This window comes from Seriola aureovittata, chromosome 22, assembly GCF_021018895.1.
Source record: "Seriola aureovittata isolate HTS-2021-v1 ecotype China chromosome 22, ASM2101889v1, whole genome shotgun sequence".
NCBI lineage: Eukaryota > Metazoa > Chordata > Actinopteri > Carangiformes > Carangidae > Seriola > Seriola aureovittata.
In genome coordinates this window covers 14791752-14808124 of record NC_079385.1, presented here as the reverse complement: position 1 = coordinate 14808124, position 16373 = coordinate 14791752, and the positions used below count along the sequence as shown (strand labels likewise).

The 16373-nt window shown below is 38.8% G+C and overlaps 2 protein-coding genes across 2 annotated transcripts in view; both read right to left on the bottom strand.

Moving 5' to 3' along the window:
* The window catches only part of apaf1 (apoptotic peptidase activating factor 1), a 41519-nt gene extending 35649 nt beyond the window's left edge, over window positions 1-5870 (bottom strand). The window contains exons 1-10 of the mRNA XM_056368095.1: window positions 5720-5870; window positions 4470-4651; window positions 3462-3651; window positions 3013-3210; window positions 2606-2795; window positions 1805-1917; window positions 1541-1672; window positions 1053-1291; window positions 606-773; window positions 296-427 (exon numbers count right to left, since the gene is read on the bottom strand). Of these exons, the coding sequence (XP_056224070.1) occupies window positions 296-427; window positions 606-773; window positions 1053-1291; window positions 1541-1672; window positions 1805-1917; window positions 2606-2795; window positions 3013-3210; window positions 3462-3651; window positions 4470-4613 (1506 nt within the window). The 5' untranslated portion in view covers window positions 4614-4651; window positions 5720-5870. The remainder of the gene's footprint in view (window positions 1-295; window positions 428-605; window positions 774-1052; window positions 1292-1540; window positions 1673-1804; window positions 1918-2605; window positions 2796-3012; window positions 3211-3461; window positions 3652-4469; window positions 4652-5719) is intronic.
* Window positions 5871-7201: 1331 nt separating this feature from the next.
* On the bottom strand, window positions 7202-16204 carry tcp11l2 (t-complex 11, testis-specific-like 2). Its single transcript, XM_056368135.1, has 10 exons — window positions 16065-16204; window positions 12725-12905; window positions 12271-12403; window positions 10934-11054; window positions 10449-10672; window positions 10131-10267; window positions 9739-9920; window positions 8906-9087; window positions 8617-8789; window positions 7202-8524 (listed from the first exon to the last, which is right to left on the bottom strand). The coding sequence occupies exons 2-10, from the start codon at window positions 12891-12893 to the stop codon at window positions 8262-8264; spliced, it is 1584 nt and encodes a 527-aa protein (XP_056224110.1). The 5' UTR covers window positions 12894-12905; window positions 16065-16204; the 3' UTR covers window positions 7202-8261.
* Window positions 16205-16373: the final 169 nt, after the last annotated feature.

The following is a 16373-nucleotide window of genomic DNA, read 5'->3' as shown; positions in this document are numbered from 1 at the left end:
CTGTCATGTAGAGTGGCTGTCCATATCGAAATACAGTGCATGTGTGTAAGTGTAGGGCTAATATGCATTTAATTACTATAATAAGAATTCTTGTCCAATATACAAATATATCATGAAATGGAAAATATAAGCAAAATCATCAGTAGAAAAGTTGAATTAATGTTTAGTTTGTTAGAATGAGTTTTGTAAAATGATTATACAAAATGATGATATTGCGTAGTTATGAATCCTCTGAAAATTGAGAGGCTAAAATATTGTACTCACACGTATCTGTATGTGTGTGTGTGTGTGTTACCTGAGACAGGTTGGCTTTGGCCATGTGGTAGGTCAAAAATCTGATCCAATAAAGACACTCTTCATCTCCTGAGGTGGGAGGACCATCTCTGTAGTGCTGCTGATACTGATGCACCACTTTAGCGTGAAGGCACTGAAATTGACGAAAGTGTCTGTTAACTTCACTTAAGTTAAGTAAATTTGTAAACTGTTGATGTTTGAATTATACCCACTTTATCTTATGCTTACCAATACCTCTTTAAATCCCTACTGTAAACACTTCTTGCTTAATTGACAACAACTGGCCAATTAACAAAATAAACTGAACTCACCTCGAGCTGGGTGCGGTTCTGCTCCACCAGGAAGTCCAGCTGGAGGTCATGGAGGTAATATAGGCAGGGTTTATTGTGACAGTCTACAAAAAGCAGGGACTTGTTGACAAACTCCTCGAGAATGTCCTCCACCTCCTCTGTCTCCAGGTCCCACAGAACAGACAGCACCTGGGAGAAGGAACAATCTTTGAAGTGATGGGAGTCCATTGCCTTATGTTTTTCTGTAGAAGAGAGTCTTATCCAAATACTAGAACATAGTGTGATGTTTTTTCCAAGTAATTGTCAAAGGTTAAGTTCTTTACAAGTAGCAGGATGAAACATGTTTGGTTTTCCAATCCAAGACCACAGAACGACATTTCTGTAAGTATTTGTACAGTTGTAATGCCTCGTATTATGAAATGAGTAGCCAACAGAGTCATGTCAAACACTCTTGTTGTGTAGCCAAACCTTAGCAGGGATTTTAATGTCCTTCTCTATCACAGTGAGGTCCTTGTAGAGCTCTCGATGTTCATCAGGCAGGACCTCAATGCTTGCCGCCATGGCTTGGTCCAGGGCGTCATAGTCATAAGATGATGACTTTCGTATACGCTTGAACTGCTTCTGCTGCAGCTGGCAGAGGTAGTAACGCCAACGGTTGGGTTTCTCTTTGAGCAGAGCCCCGATCAAGGACACGACCAGAGGGGAGCCTGGGATGGTGGCACAGAGAAGTAGAAAAATGCACAGTATGTGAGCAAAAGTATAGCTCCATATACCTACAAAATGATGACACAACAACTAACTACATTACTAATATTGTGTTGTTTTCTTTTACAATCCTATGAGAAACATTCAACTATTTTAAATCTACATGCCCGATTGTATATGTAACAATATCTGTGATTTACACTGTAACCAAAATGACAGATTGCAAGCAGCAGTAAGTTTCAGTGACAGACCTTTACATTCTCTCACAATGCAGCGAGCTTCCTCAGGTAGTCCTTGTGGTTTAGTTTTAGTGTAAAGAGCGAGGATCTCCAGTCCTTTGCTTTCATCCAGACCACTCTCCACTTCCACCTCATATTTAGCACCTACAAAATAAAAGTACAACTACAGTGCACACATTTTGTAGGCACAACAGCCTATTCCAGAGTAAACAGACGATTTCATTCATTCAATGTTTGTGTTTGCATAGTGGCCAGAGTAAACTACAGGGTACGTACCACTAACTGAATCAGTGAGGCTTCTATTTCTGGTGGTCAGAATTATTCGACAGTGGATGTCAAACACCTTCAGTACTGTACTGTCCCAGACGTCATCTAGAATTAGCAGAGATCTGAAAACCAGAAAGAAAAAACTGTAATGTTTACCACAGCACCTAGCAAGGGTAATTAGCAAAGTTCACACAGTAAACAACATAAGCATTTAAACAAATAAGTAAAAATCATCCAGCCTTCTTGCAGTTTTCAACCCCATTAAAACAATACCAATTCAATTCAAGCTAAAAATCTTATTAATTAATTAATAATAACAAATGGCTGAAACACCTGCTATAGCTGATACAAGTACAACATCTGCCACCCTTGAAAATGATTTGGTTATGTAAATGAATAAAAATCTTTCTATTTCTATTCTGGCTGTTAATTTATAGTAATATTGTCCATCATTATGTTTTTCTATAACATATATCATCATTTTATTATGTCAATCTACTGTTTTAATATGACAGTGCTTTTTTTTTTAATCTATCTTTGTCCTATAACCATGGTTTGTTTTTGTTTCTGTTTTTATCTTGTTATTTACAATTAATTATGTGGTAAATACTGATTAATGATTATATATGTTTGGTATTTGGAATTTGTTGCTGTTCGCCACACACGTGCTTTTTATATTGCTGTAATGTCAAAATCAACAAACCATATTCAATGGAATGTAAATTTGCATCTGGAATTTACAGCAAATAAAGGTCAACATTAATATTTAGCTAACTGAAAAGTGCATCAGGATTATATGAGCATGGCAACCTTGGATATTTGCGCAGCATGAGGAAGCGTAGCCGCTCCTTGGCTTCATCCAGAGAGTTGGGAGGCCGGTGGAGGCACTGGGAGTCCAGGCTCTGCTCCAAACGGAAACACAATGACTGGATCTTCACCAGCAGGTCTGGTTTGTCCAGCTGGCCGATGGACAACCAGTGGATGCCTCCAGGAAAGCATTCTGCAGATGGAGGCACAGGGAGGGGGAGGGAAAAGTCAAGAAAGTCAAGACAAGAGGTTAGAAGCTAGCTAAGCTTACAACTAAGCAACCATGCTGGAAACTATAATGCCAGTGAGAATGAGGATTACTTCAGTAAATACTTCTGCAATCTTTGACTGTTTCAAAGTAATGTATGCTAACAGTTAGTGTTAGGCAGCGTCGGTCAAAGATGACTCACCTTCAATGACCCCATGGTGTCTGACAGCCTCTGCAGCCAGGACAGATTTGCCCGAGCCAGCCATCCCGAAGACAGTGACCCAGCCAGGGTCCTTCAGCAGCCGATAGAGTTTCTCCCTGACCCGGTTCAAAAGCTCTGGTCGGTTGACAAACACCACAGGCCTCTGTGGTACACCACCTTCACTTAGCATCGTCTGGACTATGACACAAACAAGAAGGGGACTGACATTAAAGAAGACCTGTAGAAAGTTCCAACATGTATAAATTAACACTTATGTTTCTACTACTAAGAACATTTTGCTGTTGTGTTAACCCAACATGTCTAACCAAAACAACAGTCCCACAACCGTCAGTGACTACTCCTTACTTTAAATTTTTTCTCCAACACACTTACAGCACAACCGTTCAAACATCCACTTTCTCTCCACCCACGAATTCCCCCTTTCTCACCATAAGATGTCAAGCCATCAGAGGTGTTCTTATGTGCATTTGGTGAGATCTGTGGTAGGTCATCATGAAGCAGATTGGCCAAATCATCATATGCCTCTTTGACCAGGGCGTTGTAGAAGGAGATGTAGGCACGGTTGTCCTTCCTCAGCAGCAGCTCCAGCATGGCCACAGCCTGTTCCTTCCTGGTGGGCTGGTCAGAGAGAGATAGTAGAAATGAGATGTGAACATAACGATACGATTTTTGCATGCAGGTATTTTGAGGGTTTCTCATTTGAGCTGGTGAATATTTTCATGATTTGTCATAACTTGGCTAGAGGAAGCTTTAAAAGGGATATGTCTGCTTTTATTTTATGTAAGACAATAAACGCAGGAAATAAATTGAAAAAAACAAATTGGTATATTACTTTTTACTTTTATAAGTTTACTGTAAAGAAAATTCAGAAGAAATTGAATGCAGAGATTCGTAATGCCAATCGTTCAATTCCTACAACAGCCTTTACACATTCTGTTAATATGTACCTTTACAAGCCACCAACACTAAATCTTCATTCAATCTTAATCAATCATTAAGTTACTCTGGTGAAATGCAGGTTAATTGATAAATAATCTGAGAGCAGCATGTGAGAAGCAAGTTGATGAGAACTTGATATCCTGCACATAAATGGCAAGTAATGTGAGAAAACAATGGGGTGGCATGAATTAGTAAATGGAGAGGAGAGGAGGGTGACTCAGTACATGTGCAATGACAAAAACCTGAGAGGAGGAAAAGAGGGAAAGACTGCATTAAAATCTATTAGTTAAATGATAGTGGGTGAGCAAAAAAACATATTTTAAGTGACTGAAAATTTTTATTAATTCTTAGATATCTTTATCGTCATAATAAAAAAAGCATGCAGGAAGCAGGAACAAAAAGCAGCAAGATTAAAAAAAAAGTGCTTAATAAGATTGGTTCCATATTATGAGTGATCTCCACTTGGCCCCTCACTCCTACCTTCAGCAGAGGCTCACCTGAGTCCTGATCCTCTCCTCCTCATCCACACTCATCACACCATCACTGATCATGTGGTCCATCAGGTACGGGGGCTTGATGTCTTGTTCCAGTCTGTGGCGAAAGCGCAGCAGACAGCTCCGTGCCCCTTCCTCCATCGTCATCTCTGCACAACACACCAACCATGCAGGGTGCTGTTGCACTTAAAATTAATAGAGGAAAATGGATGAAGTGTGGCAAGAATAGGTGGCTCAGACCTGCGAGGGGGCAGTGGAATACACTAGATGGCTCAAAGTTGTTGAAAACCAATTATTACCAGTCAGGGACCTTCGTTAAATGTCACCCCTCAAAAATATTTAAAGAAACTATGATTTCCCTCATTTGCAGCATCTTGGTGGTCTCAAGGTCTAAAACACTGATCATGTAGATGATAAATCACAGGTTAAGGTCTAGACCTTTGATGCATATTATCTCTCGCATGTCCATTCCTATCACACCTCTACTATCTACTATCTAATAAAGGCCAAAAATGCTTGAAAAATTACTTGCAACAAAGGGGCAAATAAATGGGCAAATGGGCATAATCTAACCATGGAAATAGAGCAGAAACAATTATCTTATTAAAACAGAAAATTAAACAAGAACAATTCTGATAATAGATTAATTATTTGAAAAAAAAAAGCTATAAGAAGACTTTATAATGGGATCAGGGGAATAATAATGAGCATTTTCCAATTTTACTGTATAAAATGAGAAGGTAATTGCCAGATTAATCGATAATGGAGATACTTTTTACTTGCAACCCTACATGAAAAACTAAAAACGACGATTCAAAAAGTGAAAGAACAGATACTCATCAGCTGTTCACAGAAGTCCAACTGAGGTGAAATTTTACAATGCAGAAGTGACATTTAACAGAGTTGAACAATTTGCTTTAAGATAATACAGTCAAAGTTTAGATAAATCAACGTTACCAACCTTTATGTTTATGGATTAATTTGTTTTTAACAACCTCTTGTTATTATTAAGAAAAAGGTGTGAGGACAGCTACTTTTTGACAGCTCTACAGTCCTACCTGAATGGGAAAGTGACTATAGATACTAAAAGACAGGGGCTAAAATTATCTCTGGTAACATGCTTTATGGCGACCTTCCGTGTTTTCGGTCACTGACGTTGGACTGACACACTTTGCTCATTTCAATACTTGTCTCGACAAGTTCGCTCACTCTGACCTACTGAAATGAATCAAAGAAAGAAACTGGATACTTACGAGTATCTTCTTTTTCTTTAACGAGGAAGGTGTTTGTTGAGCTGTATATAGTTGAAAGTTGAAGTTACGTTTTAAAGTATCCACCGAGTGAAAAAGCAATTTATTTCCCTGTGTTAATGTTACACTACACACCCAATTTTGAAAGACGGGGGCTTCCTGATTCACAACAAAAACAACTACCCCTGTGAGAGGCAGCCAATTGCGTGGCGAGATTTAAACCACGTGACCAATGAGGTCATGCGTTTGACGAACGTGTAACCGGGCAAACTGCTGCTCCCTTCACAGTGCTGGTCCATATGCATTTTCGCACATTTAAATACTTTGGTCTTGTAATAAAAACAAAAACGTGATGCATAAAAGTATTAGTCATATTCATGTAAACTTATTTTTCTAATGTTAGCAGTTTTATAATCAAGTGGCACAGGCGCAATTTGTGCTTCTGAAGCGTAAGAGGAAATGCACATGTTTTTATACTTATATATTTCTTACTTAATATAAGATTTTTTGTGTATAACGCCTTTATTCTAAATACGTCTCGTCCACTAAATATAACATTACGCAAAATTGGATATTGTAAAATGTAATATCGAAATTCCGTGTCCATTTGTGTAGCGTGTGCAACTCCTAATTGAAAGATTTCCGGATTGTATTTAAAGGTAACACTGCTGCCTGGTGACAGCAAGAGATGAGAGCATGTTTATTCCACAGTACAGTGATGCGCTGATAATGCGGTTATAAGTAGCCATAAACAGATTAACTGCATAATGCTGTGAACATACGACCTTGTAGTCCGACATGGAATGCAATAACAATATACAAATAATAAAAAAATCAATTAATAATGGATGTCAGATAATCAAAATCCAACCACTGTATCTCCGCTTAGAGAACACATTATCTAACTGAAATTAATTTGGTCCTTATTTCATCAGTAAAGATGTAATCCTCCAGTGTTCAATTTTCAATATTTCAGGTTGTTGGTCATAACTTCCCTCCTTACTTCAACAGAATTATATAATCGAGGATGTTTACAGTAAAAATCATGTTTTCTAAAATTCTAAATGTATGGCATATATATATATATATATATATATATATATATATCATGGTACATATTATGGTTTAACGTTATGTTCCTAAATATACCTCACTTATATTTATTTTGTTATACCCTATTTTGTTATTGTATGACTTTAAAGATACTAAGTGGAATCATATAGCTGTATTTCTAAAATTCAGTGCTTACATCCAGAGCTATTCTTTTTGCAGTTTGGTTGTGCACTCACTCCTATTTCTGATGGTGGACGGCAGGCCATGCATGAGTCCACATTTTGCTTATACACTGTAAAGATATCACTGACACATCATGTTGTAAAATCCTACATGATCACTGACAAGCCAACATACAGTATGTGTCAAACATTGACATTTTGGCAGCATGCACATTTTTATATTCAGTTTTTAAATAAAGACATGCTCTAATTTGTGCTTTTTTAAAATTTTATTATATTAACTGTGGTACAGAAGAAGTTCACAATAACATCCCACATTTCGTGTAAACTTAACTTAACTGCTTTTCTTTGTGCATATTTGGGTCCGCTGGATATTTTGGACGCAAAATCACTTTGACTTCAGCACCTCTCTTTCTCCAACAGGTTTCAACAGCCAATATAACAATACTGTAACAGCTACAGCAACTCAAAATGTAACAAACATAGCAACTAAATCAATATACCAAGTATTCCACTAACAGGATAAGTAAATGTATAGAACAAACAACATATGACAGATACTCTGACAAATTACTAAAATGACAAAATCCCAGCACAAAGCTACTCATGCAGACAAGTCTTATTTCATTATTTGAGAGGTCAAAATCCAAAACATTTATACTTCTATTTTTTGCTGTAGAATAATATTAGTGGATTAAAAAGAACAGACAAAATATAGTTACCTGGCTGATAAAACAGTGGAAAGGAGAACAATCAAAGGACTAATTCAATGGGAAATGGGCTAGTTTTACATTAGTATGTTCAACAGTTGTCATAGGTGACTATAGTTAAATACTACTCTGCTAATTTTCTCTCAATATATATAGGCTTTACATTTATACCTCTTTGCTTCATAAAGCTTACTGTATGTATTAAACATACTAAGGTTTTGCCCTTGTTTCCCTATGGACTCCCTCTAAAAACAGGGGTTTGACGATGCAGTCACTAGTAGGTTCAGATATGAATCATTGTAACACTGGTTTTCTGGTTTGAAGCTGTGAATGTTCATAGCAGAGCATGTCTTAGAACATTTATCACAAAGGACGCGGGTCACATTAAATGTTGACCGCATGATGCCTACACCGCAGTGCCTTCACTGCTAAATGTAGTGATAAAAACTACATTTATAATACACTGAAGGTGACTCCAACTATTGGAGTACACTGGTCGAGCAAAGCAGTAGTACTGCCTAGCTAGTGTAGTACCTCCTTAGCTTCAGCTATATCTAGTGGCAAAAACACTCCTCACACTGCAAGAGCCCAGGTTTGGTTTTAATTGGAGGTGACAGAGTCGTGAGCTGTGTTCTGAGGAGGGTTTGCTGCTGGTGGGCTGCTACCGAACATCAGCTTCTTGATGATATCCGCATAGAAAGGTCCATAGACAAGCCTGTTGTAGTTGACCAGAGAGATGAACTTTGCTCCCATCAGTGCTAGTTCAGGCTTGATAGCAGTCAAGCCAGCTGGTACCTGATCAAGTTTGGCCTGGGGTTTAGGATCACAGATGAGCGCCATGAAGTACTGCTGCACACGATCCTCTGAGCAGAAATTAAGAGAAACACAAGGTTAGAAAATCCCCGCTGGAGACGTTTCTGGCTCCATTTCAGAGTAAAAATACTCAAAATCTTACCAACTAGAGTTCGTATGGGATTGTCCTCCTGGGTGATGCTGTAGATCTGGCCTGCGAGAGTGGCCTGCAGCGCCGGGGTCAGTGCAGGGTAGTTCCTCTCTGTTAAAGACTTGTTGAGCTCACAGCAGATCTGAGCACTAATGCCCTCAAGTGCCTCTTTCAGGTTAAAGTTCCTAAAGATGAAGGAAAGGCGAGTTCTGGTTTGAGCTCTATTTTATGTGATGCAGACAGTAGATAAACCATGATAATACAGATTGTGGATATAAGATGGAAAGAAAAGTGAACTAACGGTCTGTGCATCCCATCCAACAGCACACTGGTCATCCTCTTCAGGCGGTCAGACAGGGAGGGCAGACCCTGGATAGGCCCTCCGATGGTGCTGTAGACAATAAGCAGCACCTCATTCACTGCCTGACATTGCTGGAGCTTCAACTGAATCTCTTTCAGACGCAGCTCATCTGTTATCCAGGTCTAAATAGGAACCAAAAGAAATTTCAGAATAGCTTGACATTTGGGGAAATACACTTTTTTGTCCTCTTGCTGAGAGTTAGATGAGAAGATGGATACTGCTTTTACTTCTGTGTGTAAACATGAAGCCACAGCCGAGAGATGGCCAGCTTAGCTTAGCATAAAAAAGTGGATGCAGGGATATAGCTATCCTGACTCTGTTCAAAGTTCAAAACTCTGCCAGAAGATTTCTGTTGTTGTTCCATGCTAATTCATACAAGAATTAAAAGTTGAATGGTTACTAGGATAATAATAAAAACTATGTGTGTATGTTATCATTTCTTGTAAACTGAAGAATAGGAGGCCCTATTAAATGTTAAGGCTTTAGATTTAACAGAAGATCGAGGGAATTACTAATTTCCATGGACAATGCAGTTGTTTTGTTTTGTGTCAATGCAGAAATTATTGTATATGTCCAGTTAAACAGTATTTTATATGAATGTAAAAGGCTGTATTTCATATTGTTCAAAACTGAATAAAAATATTGTGGAAAAAACTGAAGAACAGTTTAAGGAAGCTTTCGGTTTGCTTAGAGAAAGTTCATATTCCGCATGCCTTCCATGAGCTAATGAAATGATACTCTCTCTTACAAACACAAATTCAACACAGTCTTACCTCAGGCAGTGGGCTCTTATTGTAGTCCCATGTGAGGATACGAAGGAAAGCAGTTTGTAGGATCTGGAAAGGCCCAGGCACAGGTCCCTGTCCTTTCCCCTGAGTCTTTTCTGTGGGGATGTTGGCCGACATCAGCTCCTCCTGGGCTGACTTAATCCAGGCGGTGGTGTGGTTCAAAGCATCTAAAGAAAATTGTCTCAGTACCTCATCATAGTAGTAGTCCTTTTTTTTTTTTGCTTTGACACAATATACAGTAAATCTATTCCAGTATATTCTCATACAACATACATATTCTTCGTCAGTAATATGGCAGGTTACACATGTTGTAACTATCTGCCAACAGAAATGGTAAGACAAAGCTATATATGAAAACTTTTTTCTTGCTCACTTACTGGGAGTTTTTTCCAGGATGCTCTGGAAGTTTGCCCTTTCATATTCAACACTCTGTCTCTGCAGCACAGGCCGCAGGTTATCAATTGTAAAGTTGGCCATATCCATCTTCATCAGGTCCAGCACACGGAAGATCTCCCTAGTGTGGAGAAACAACTCAGCCACCTTGATTTGAGTTGTATTTTATAATATAGCTAAATAAGAAAACTCACGACATTCATGTGTTTTCTCAAGGCAGACAATATAGTCTCTGGTAATAAACATTTGATGTCAGCATTGAAAATGTTTTTAAATGCTTAAAACCCCAACTATGTGCTTACCTGAACAGTGTCACAATATTATCTGTGTTTTCTCGCAGCTTCTTAATGTCTTCATCCCTCACCGGTGCACACATCTTGCCCATGGTGGTGATAATGAAAGAGGAAAGGCCCTGGATGTCTACAGCATCGTTGTCAGCCTGCTGACGAATGAGGTCCATGTCCAGCACCTCCATGATCTGGGTCCTCATTCGATTGGCACCAGGATTAAGGAATGACAGTAAGATCTGTCAAAAGACCAAAATGATTGTCATTTTTATAAAGCATTATTTTATAATATAACTAACTTACAGTTATGTTGCTGCATTTATTACAGTTTTTCTGAATATACTATTCACAACAGAAGTGATGGGGATAAAGAGAAGCAGATGAGTTACTAAAGGAACTTTAAAATTTGAAAGCACTGTTATAAAGGTCAAGCAACATCAGGAAAATGCAATAAAGTCATTTCTATAAATCGAGTAAAGCTGTAAACAGTGTGTGCTGACCTCTCTGATCTCCTCCAATAGTCTGATGGCTTGGCCATACTCAGGCGGGTCATCGTTCAGCTCCGACTCCAGGATGTCCCAGAAGGCCTTGTGGAGATTATCTCTAACTACCTTCCATAAACTAAAAAAATAAATGGAGGATTTTGTTTAGTTAAGTATATTATCTGTCAGGAGCAATGGTCAGTCGTTGCTTTTATCACTGGATGGTGGACCAAGAACTAAATAACAGTGACCTGTATCACCGATGAAAAACAATGCTGTGATTGCTGCCAGTAATCCTATGCAGTCATAAATTACTATAGGGTACTGTGCTGTCCCTCTCTTCAGACTTCCACTAAAGAATTTATTTTGTTCTTTTTCCCTGTCTTCCCCTCATCTCTCTTTTTCTCTGTCCTCTTCGCTCTCTTGTTCAGTTCAAGTTGTGCTAAAGATAAACAGAGACAGACAGATGGTCAGTGAATACAGTGGTAAAGACTATAAGTGATATGGTCATCACTTCTCATCTGTCTCTGTATTGTGAGAGAAAACTGATAAAATTCAATTCACAACCAAAGAGATGTATTTGATTGAAGGTTGTGCCTCAATATGATTTCATACTTCACAATATTACAGGGACAGTAACCTACATGTGTTTATTTGATGTGGAAAAATTACAAATGTTGGTAATATTAGATTGCATGTAAATCATTAGTATTAGTAGAAAAACACCTATATAATGTATATACAGTGTACATCATATCTCTGTTGGTATTTTTAAACTGGCTGAACTTGTTTGTTGATGCAGTTTGTCTGAATTTAACAGGTTTTGGCTGATTCACTTGCAGTTTGGCCACAAATAATGGTGTCTCTGGATTTCTGCTATCCCACGTAACTTGCATATCAGCGTCTGTGTCTGTCCTCTTTACAGCTAATGGACACCTTCCTGAGGTGTACACAGAATTTTGTCAATATTGTGAAGCAAATCATAGCTACAATAAGCAGCTCTCTCTGATCACTAAATACACCTTGTTCCACACTGCAGGAAAAATCTCTGAACGGAGCAAATTAATGAATGGGTGTTGATAAACGATGGGAGTTGACATGAAACGTACATACTGGAAAATTTGACTTCTCAACTGTATGTTCTGGAATGAATATTCATGTTTCAAATGCTTATGTAAGACTTTAGTACATTGACAAAAGAATACTAGTAGTATGGGTGATAGGATGCTGTATTTTTATATTTTTGTAAATCCCTTACCTGACAATTGGTATTTAGATTCACAAAAAAAAACTACAAAACATGATCAAAAGAAGGTGAAGAAATGGAGACACAAGATATCATGCAGCTGGTATACCTGTTCTGAGGTAGTCTGTCTGGCTCTAGACGGAAGTTGTGGTTAACAATGATCTCATGGGTAAGGCTGAGATTGGAGACATCTGAGACAGACTCCATGACTTCATCCAGGGTTAAGGTTTTGGGTGGGCTCGCTGTGGGAACCAAATAATAAACAAACTTTGTAAATAAACAAATAAGAGCGTTCAACTGTTACGGCTGCATGATGGCAGTGGTGTGGGCAGTTATTGATGGAATGCGATTACAGTTAAAATACAGTCTCTGAAACCGAAATACAAGTACGAACAAAACAGTAATATAGATGACATTTTCAATGTGCAGAAATCAAGCCACCTCATATGCCATCTCTGAGACGGGAAAACAAACATGGACACCAAAATGAAAACAGTAAGCCAGAGGTTGTCCAGTGGGCTCAGAGAACAGTGACCAGAAAAAGGTTGAGGGTGCAAACTCACAGGAGGGCGAGCAATGCTTGCTGGAGCAGTCGCTAGTGAAGCTTTCACGGGAGCAGTCCAGGTCGCTGGTCGACGTCATGCTGTCACAGCGCTCTGATGACGACTCCACATCACTGCCTTGGTCCTCACTGCTGGATGTGGAGGTGGGTCGCTCATCATTTAGAGGCATCTTGGGTTACAGCTGCACATCAGAAATTAGTAATAACGTTAGTTCATTGACTATAACTTCAGCAGAAACTCAACTTGATCAGAAAGTCATATGTCAATGGGTATTTTACTACTTTCACAAAAATTTGTAAAGAGCAGGTTTAGAATTTAAATGGTTAATCATTGCTCCTTTTATTTGGAAGCAGTTAAACTGTAAAAGCAGTAAAAGATATGTGACATTTGGCATCTAGTGATATTCTACTTTTTTCCTGTTAGCAAGAAATCCAATGAAAGGGCCAAAACCAACAATGAAGTTACCCAACTAACAAGTATTGTCTGTGATGCTGTTTTTCAACAGCTATTAAAAACACATATATGAGGCCCACTATTACACTGGGTGACACGATCCTCCATTATAAAGAACACAGACACTGTAGTTATTTTTGTGGCAATCCCATATTCAAACTGACCTGCTACTGTAATTACTCATCAGAAAAACAAAAGTGTATTAAGGTTGTATTATGCCTGGACCACTTCATAGACTATTTGCACTATGGCCAGTGTCAGTTGTTTTCAGTCCTTTATTAGTTTGCTTCTCTCCTACTCTTTGTGCTCACATATACAATGTTTTAATCTTAATACAAACATATTTCCAATAAAGCTTTTCTCAGTTTTCTGTTGTCAGACAATGGAACAAGTATTAAATATTTGACTGAACAGTGGCCTATTAAGACTACATGTTGCCCAGCAGTCACTTTCAAGCACTTTCCAAGCTTCTGCGCTGCACTGCTAAAATCCAGATTTTACTTAACTGTGGTGTTGTCTGACAAAATCACAAAACACATGAGTTAAATACAACTGTAAAGATTGCTGTTCTGTGCTCCTCCTGAGGCAGCTCCTCCTCCAGACCTGCTCTTCACATCAATGCTTGTTCGCACTAAATCTTTTTAAAAGACTAACGACCAATGGGGGAACTCCAACGTTCTGCCGGCCAACAAGTGGTGAAACCTTATCACTCAGTCATGCAGTATTCGGTTGACCAATGGTGTGACTTTATCTCTCAGTGACTCAGTCAGTCACGGACAGTTGTGTTACAGGCCTGGTCCCACCATTAACAGTCCAGCCAAAAAGAAAAGTAATCTTTACCTTAGTTTAACCTGTGGTTGTGTTAGAGGGACAAAGAAAGTGTGACTGTCAGTGAGTGCGAGAGCATAAATGTTTCACTTTAGAAATAGTTGCTGTTGCCAAGGCAGTTAACAGAGTGTAACAAAAACACCAGTTAAACTCAATAAAACAACTGGCAAGCCAGTCACTATGGAAACAGAGATAGCTGCCTTGTTCCACAGTTCAGTGTTTCAACATAAACATCTTATTAAACTCATTGATGGTGCATGAAGTAATTTATTGGAAAACACTCCAATGTGTTCAGTGTGTGTTTACTGCCACAAGAGTTTATAACACATCCCAAAGTCAGGACACAAACAAATTTCCACAACTAGGTGTAAACAAAAGCCTGTATTCCTTCAAAATAAAAACAATAGAGTGCCTAGGCCAATGTGAGATCAATTGTGTCTCCAGGGCAACATGGGACAACAGAAGGCTTCTCAACGGTCAACACGATCCTGTTACACCGGTCCCTCTGTTGTCTGTCGTCCACACAAACAAAAATTAGTACAAGAAAAAAAGGAACTGTTTGTAAGCAAAGTTAAAAAAAAACACGAGCTAAAGCCAAACTGGGTGAACTAATGTTCTTGTCATTGCAAACATACAAACAACTCACATACTTGACTAAATAAAAACCCAAAAATGTTGAAAATGTTGATTGTTGTAACATCTACAAAATAAGCAGGCTTCTGCCTTTCTAATATTATCTAAAACATACAGTGCTGACAGAGTGGCCCTTGGGTGTTGGTGTCTCTGGTCTCAGTTATCTGCTGCCAAAAATGAAATGCACACTCCCTCACTGATCTTTTGGTTTAAAGATAGCTCAAGGGGTGAGGAGGATGGGTGCGAGTGTGACTTCCGTGTGCCCCTGCTTTGCTAGAAGCTCATTCATTACATCATCTGCTAGACTTGACAGCTAGGTCACAGCAACACAGCGGGCCAATTTCCAGAGATTATCTAGAATGATGGGAGCAGTGCAGTCCAGAAAACTGATTGCAGATTAGGTCTACTCTCTCATCTGCTGCTTCATTATGTAAAATCCTCTTTAAGTAGTCTGAATGTTGGGCAGGATAAAATGTATTATGCTGTTGTAACAGTCCCATAATACAAACATATAAAGATAAAAATAAAACATTCGACATAGAGCGATGCTTAATGGGATTTGTAGTCATTTAGAATACTATTGATTAATTTATTTTATGTATATATATATACACTATTGACTGTAAGATACAGCATTGTAATGTGATGTGCTGACAATAATATATTTGCAAGAATATCCTTATAACCTGCCCAAGTGTTTTGGATGAATGCCATGAACAAAATACATAAGTAGAATGTACTTTCTATAAGCACAGTTGCTCTGCTACAGGTCACATTTTGTTACAATAACTCCTGCAGAAACAAAGACAGCCTTCTGGGATCCAGATTTGACTGCAGAATAATGTAAACAAAGCAGTGGATCAGGGAGGCTGGGCTAAATACACGGGGGCTGTCGTTATTGGCTGCAGCTCCCTGTCGCTCATCCGTTCATGGAAGATCTTTGGTTACATGGTTGTGCACATGGATAAAAAAATATCCACACACGCGTAAGAGGTGGGTACACGTGATCCGAGCTATATACCAAAACAAGACATTTAGTACATGTTATTGCTATGACCACGCCAGAACCCAAACAAAAAGAGCATTAAGACTAAATGCATTACGCTTTTACTGCAAAGGACATTTTTTGTACCTAACTGTCAAACTCCTCGCTGTTGTTTGCAATATGACAGCTTTTTTGTTAGTTAATCAGTCGAACGCCCTGGCTACAACAGCTGAATATAAATCGTGAATTTGGCTAATTTCCAACGGCATACTTTGACGTTAGCGTTGACATGCTAGTTGTTATTCGAAATCTTCGACGACTGTACCCAAGTTTCCGTTCAACAACAACACAAGAAATAAACATAAAAGTTGGCAACAGAGGCGACCGAGTGATTCATAATTGTAAATTGAGTGAAATATTCTCAACAAAAGCGACTTTTACCTCATTCAAGTCTCCGAAAAAGGAGACTAACACCAAAAATAGCTCAGCTCTGAAGGGAAAATTCACCGTCGCCCCGTACTGTTCTCTGCTCTGTTTTAAAGGTCCTCCGTCCCCCAGCTGGCTCTGAGGGCAAACGGACGAGACCATTTCACACATAGGGGTGTTCAGCCTCCAAACAAAGGTGAACACGAAGTTTATGACGATGGATCCACCCGTTTTCGTAAAGAATTGTGTTTAAAATTGTAAACCGGGAATCAAAATGTATACGTCCGTTCTCGAAAGGCAATGTAAGATAGTATTTCAAACTAT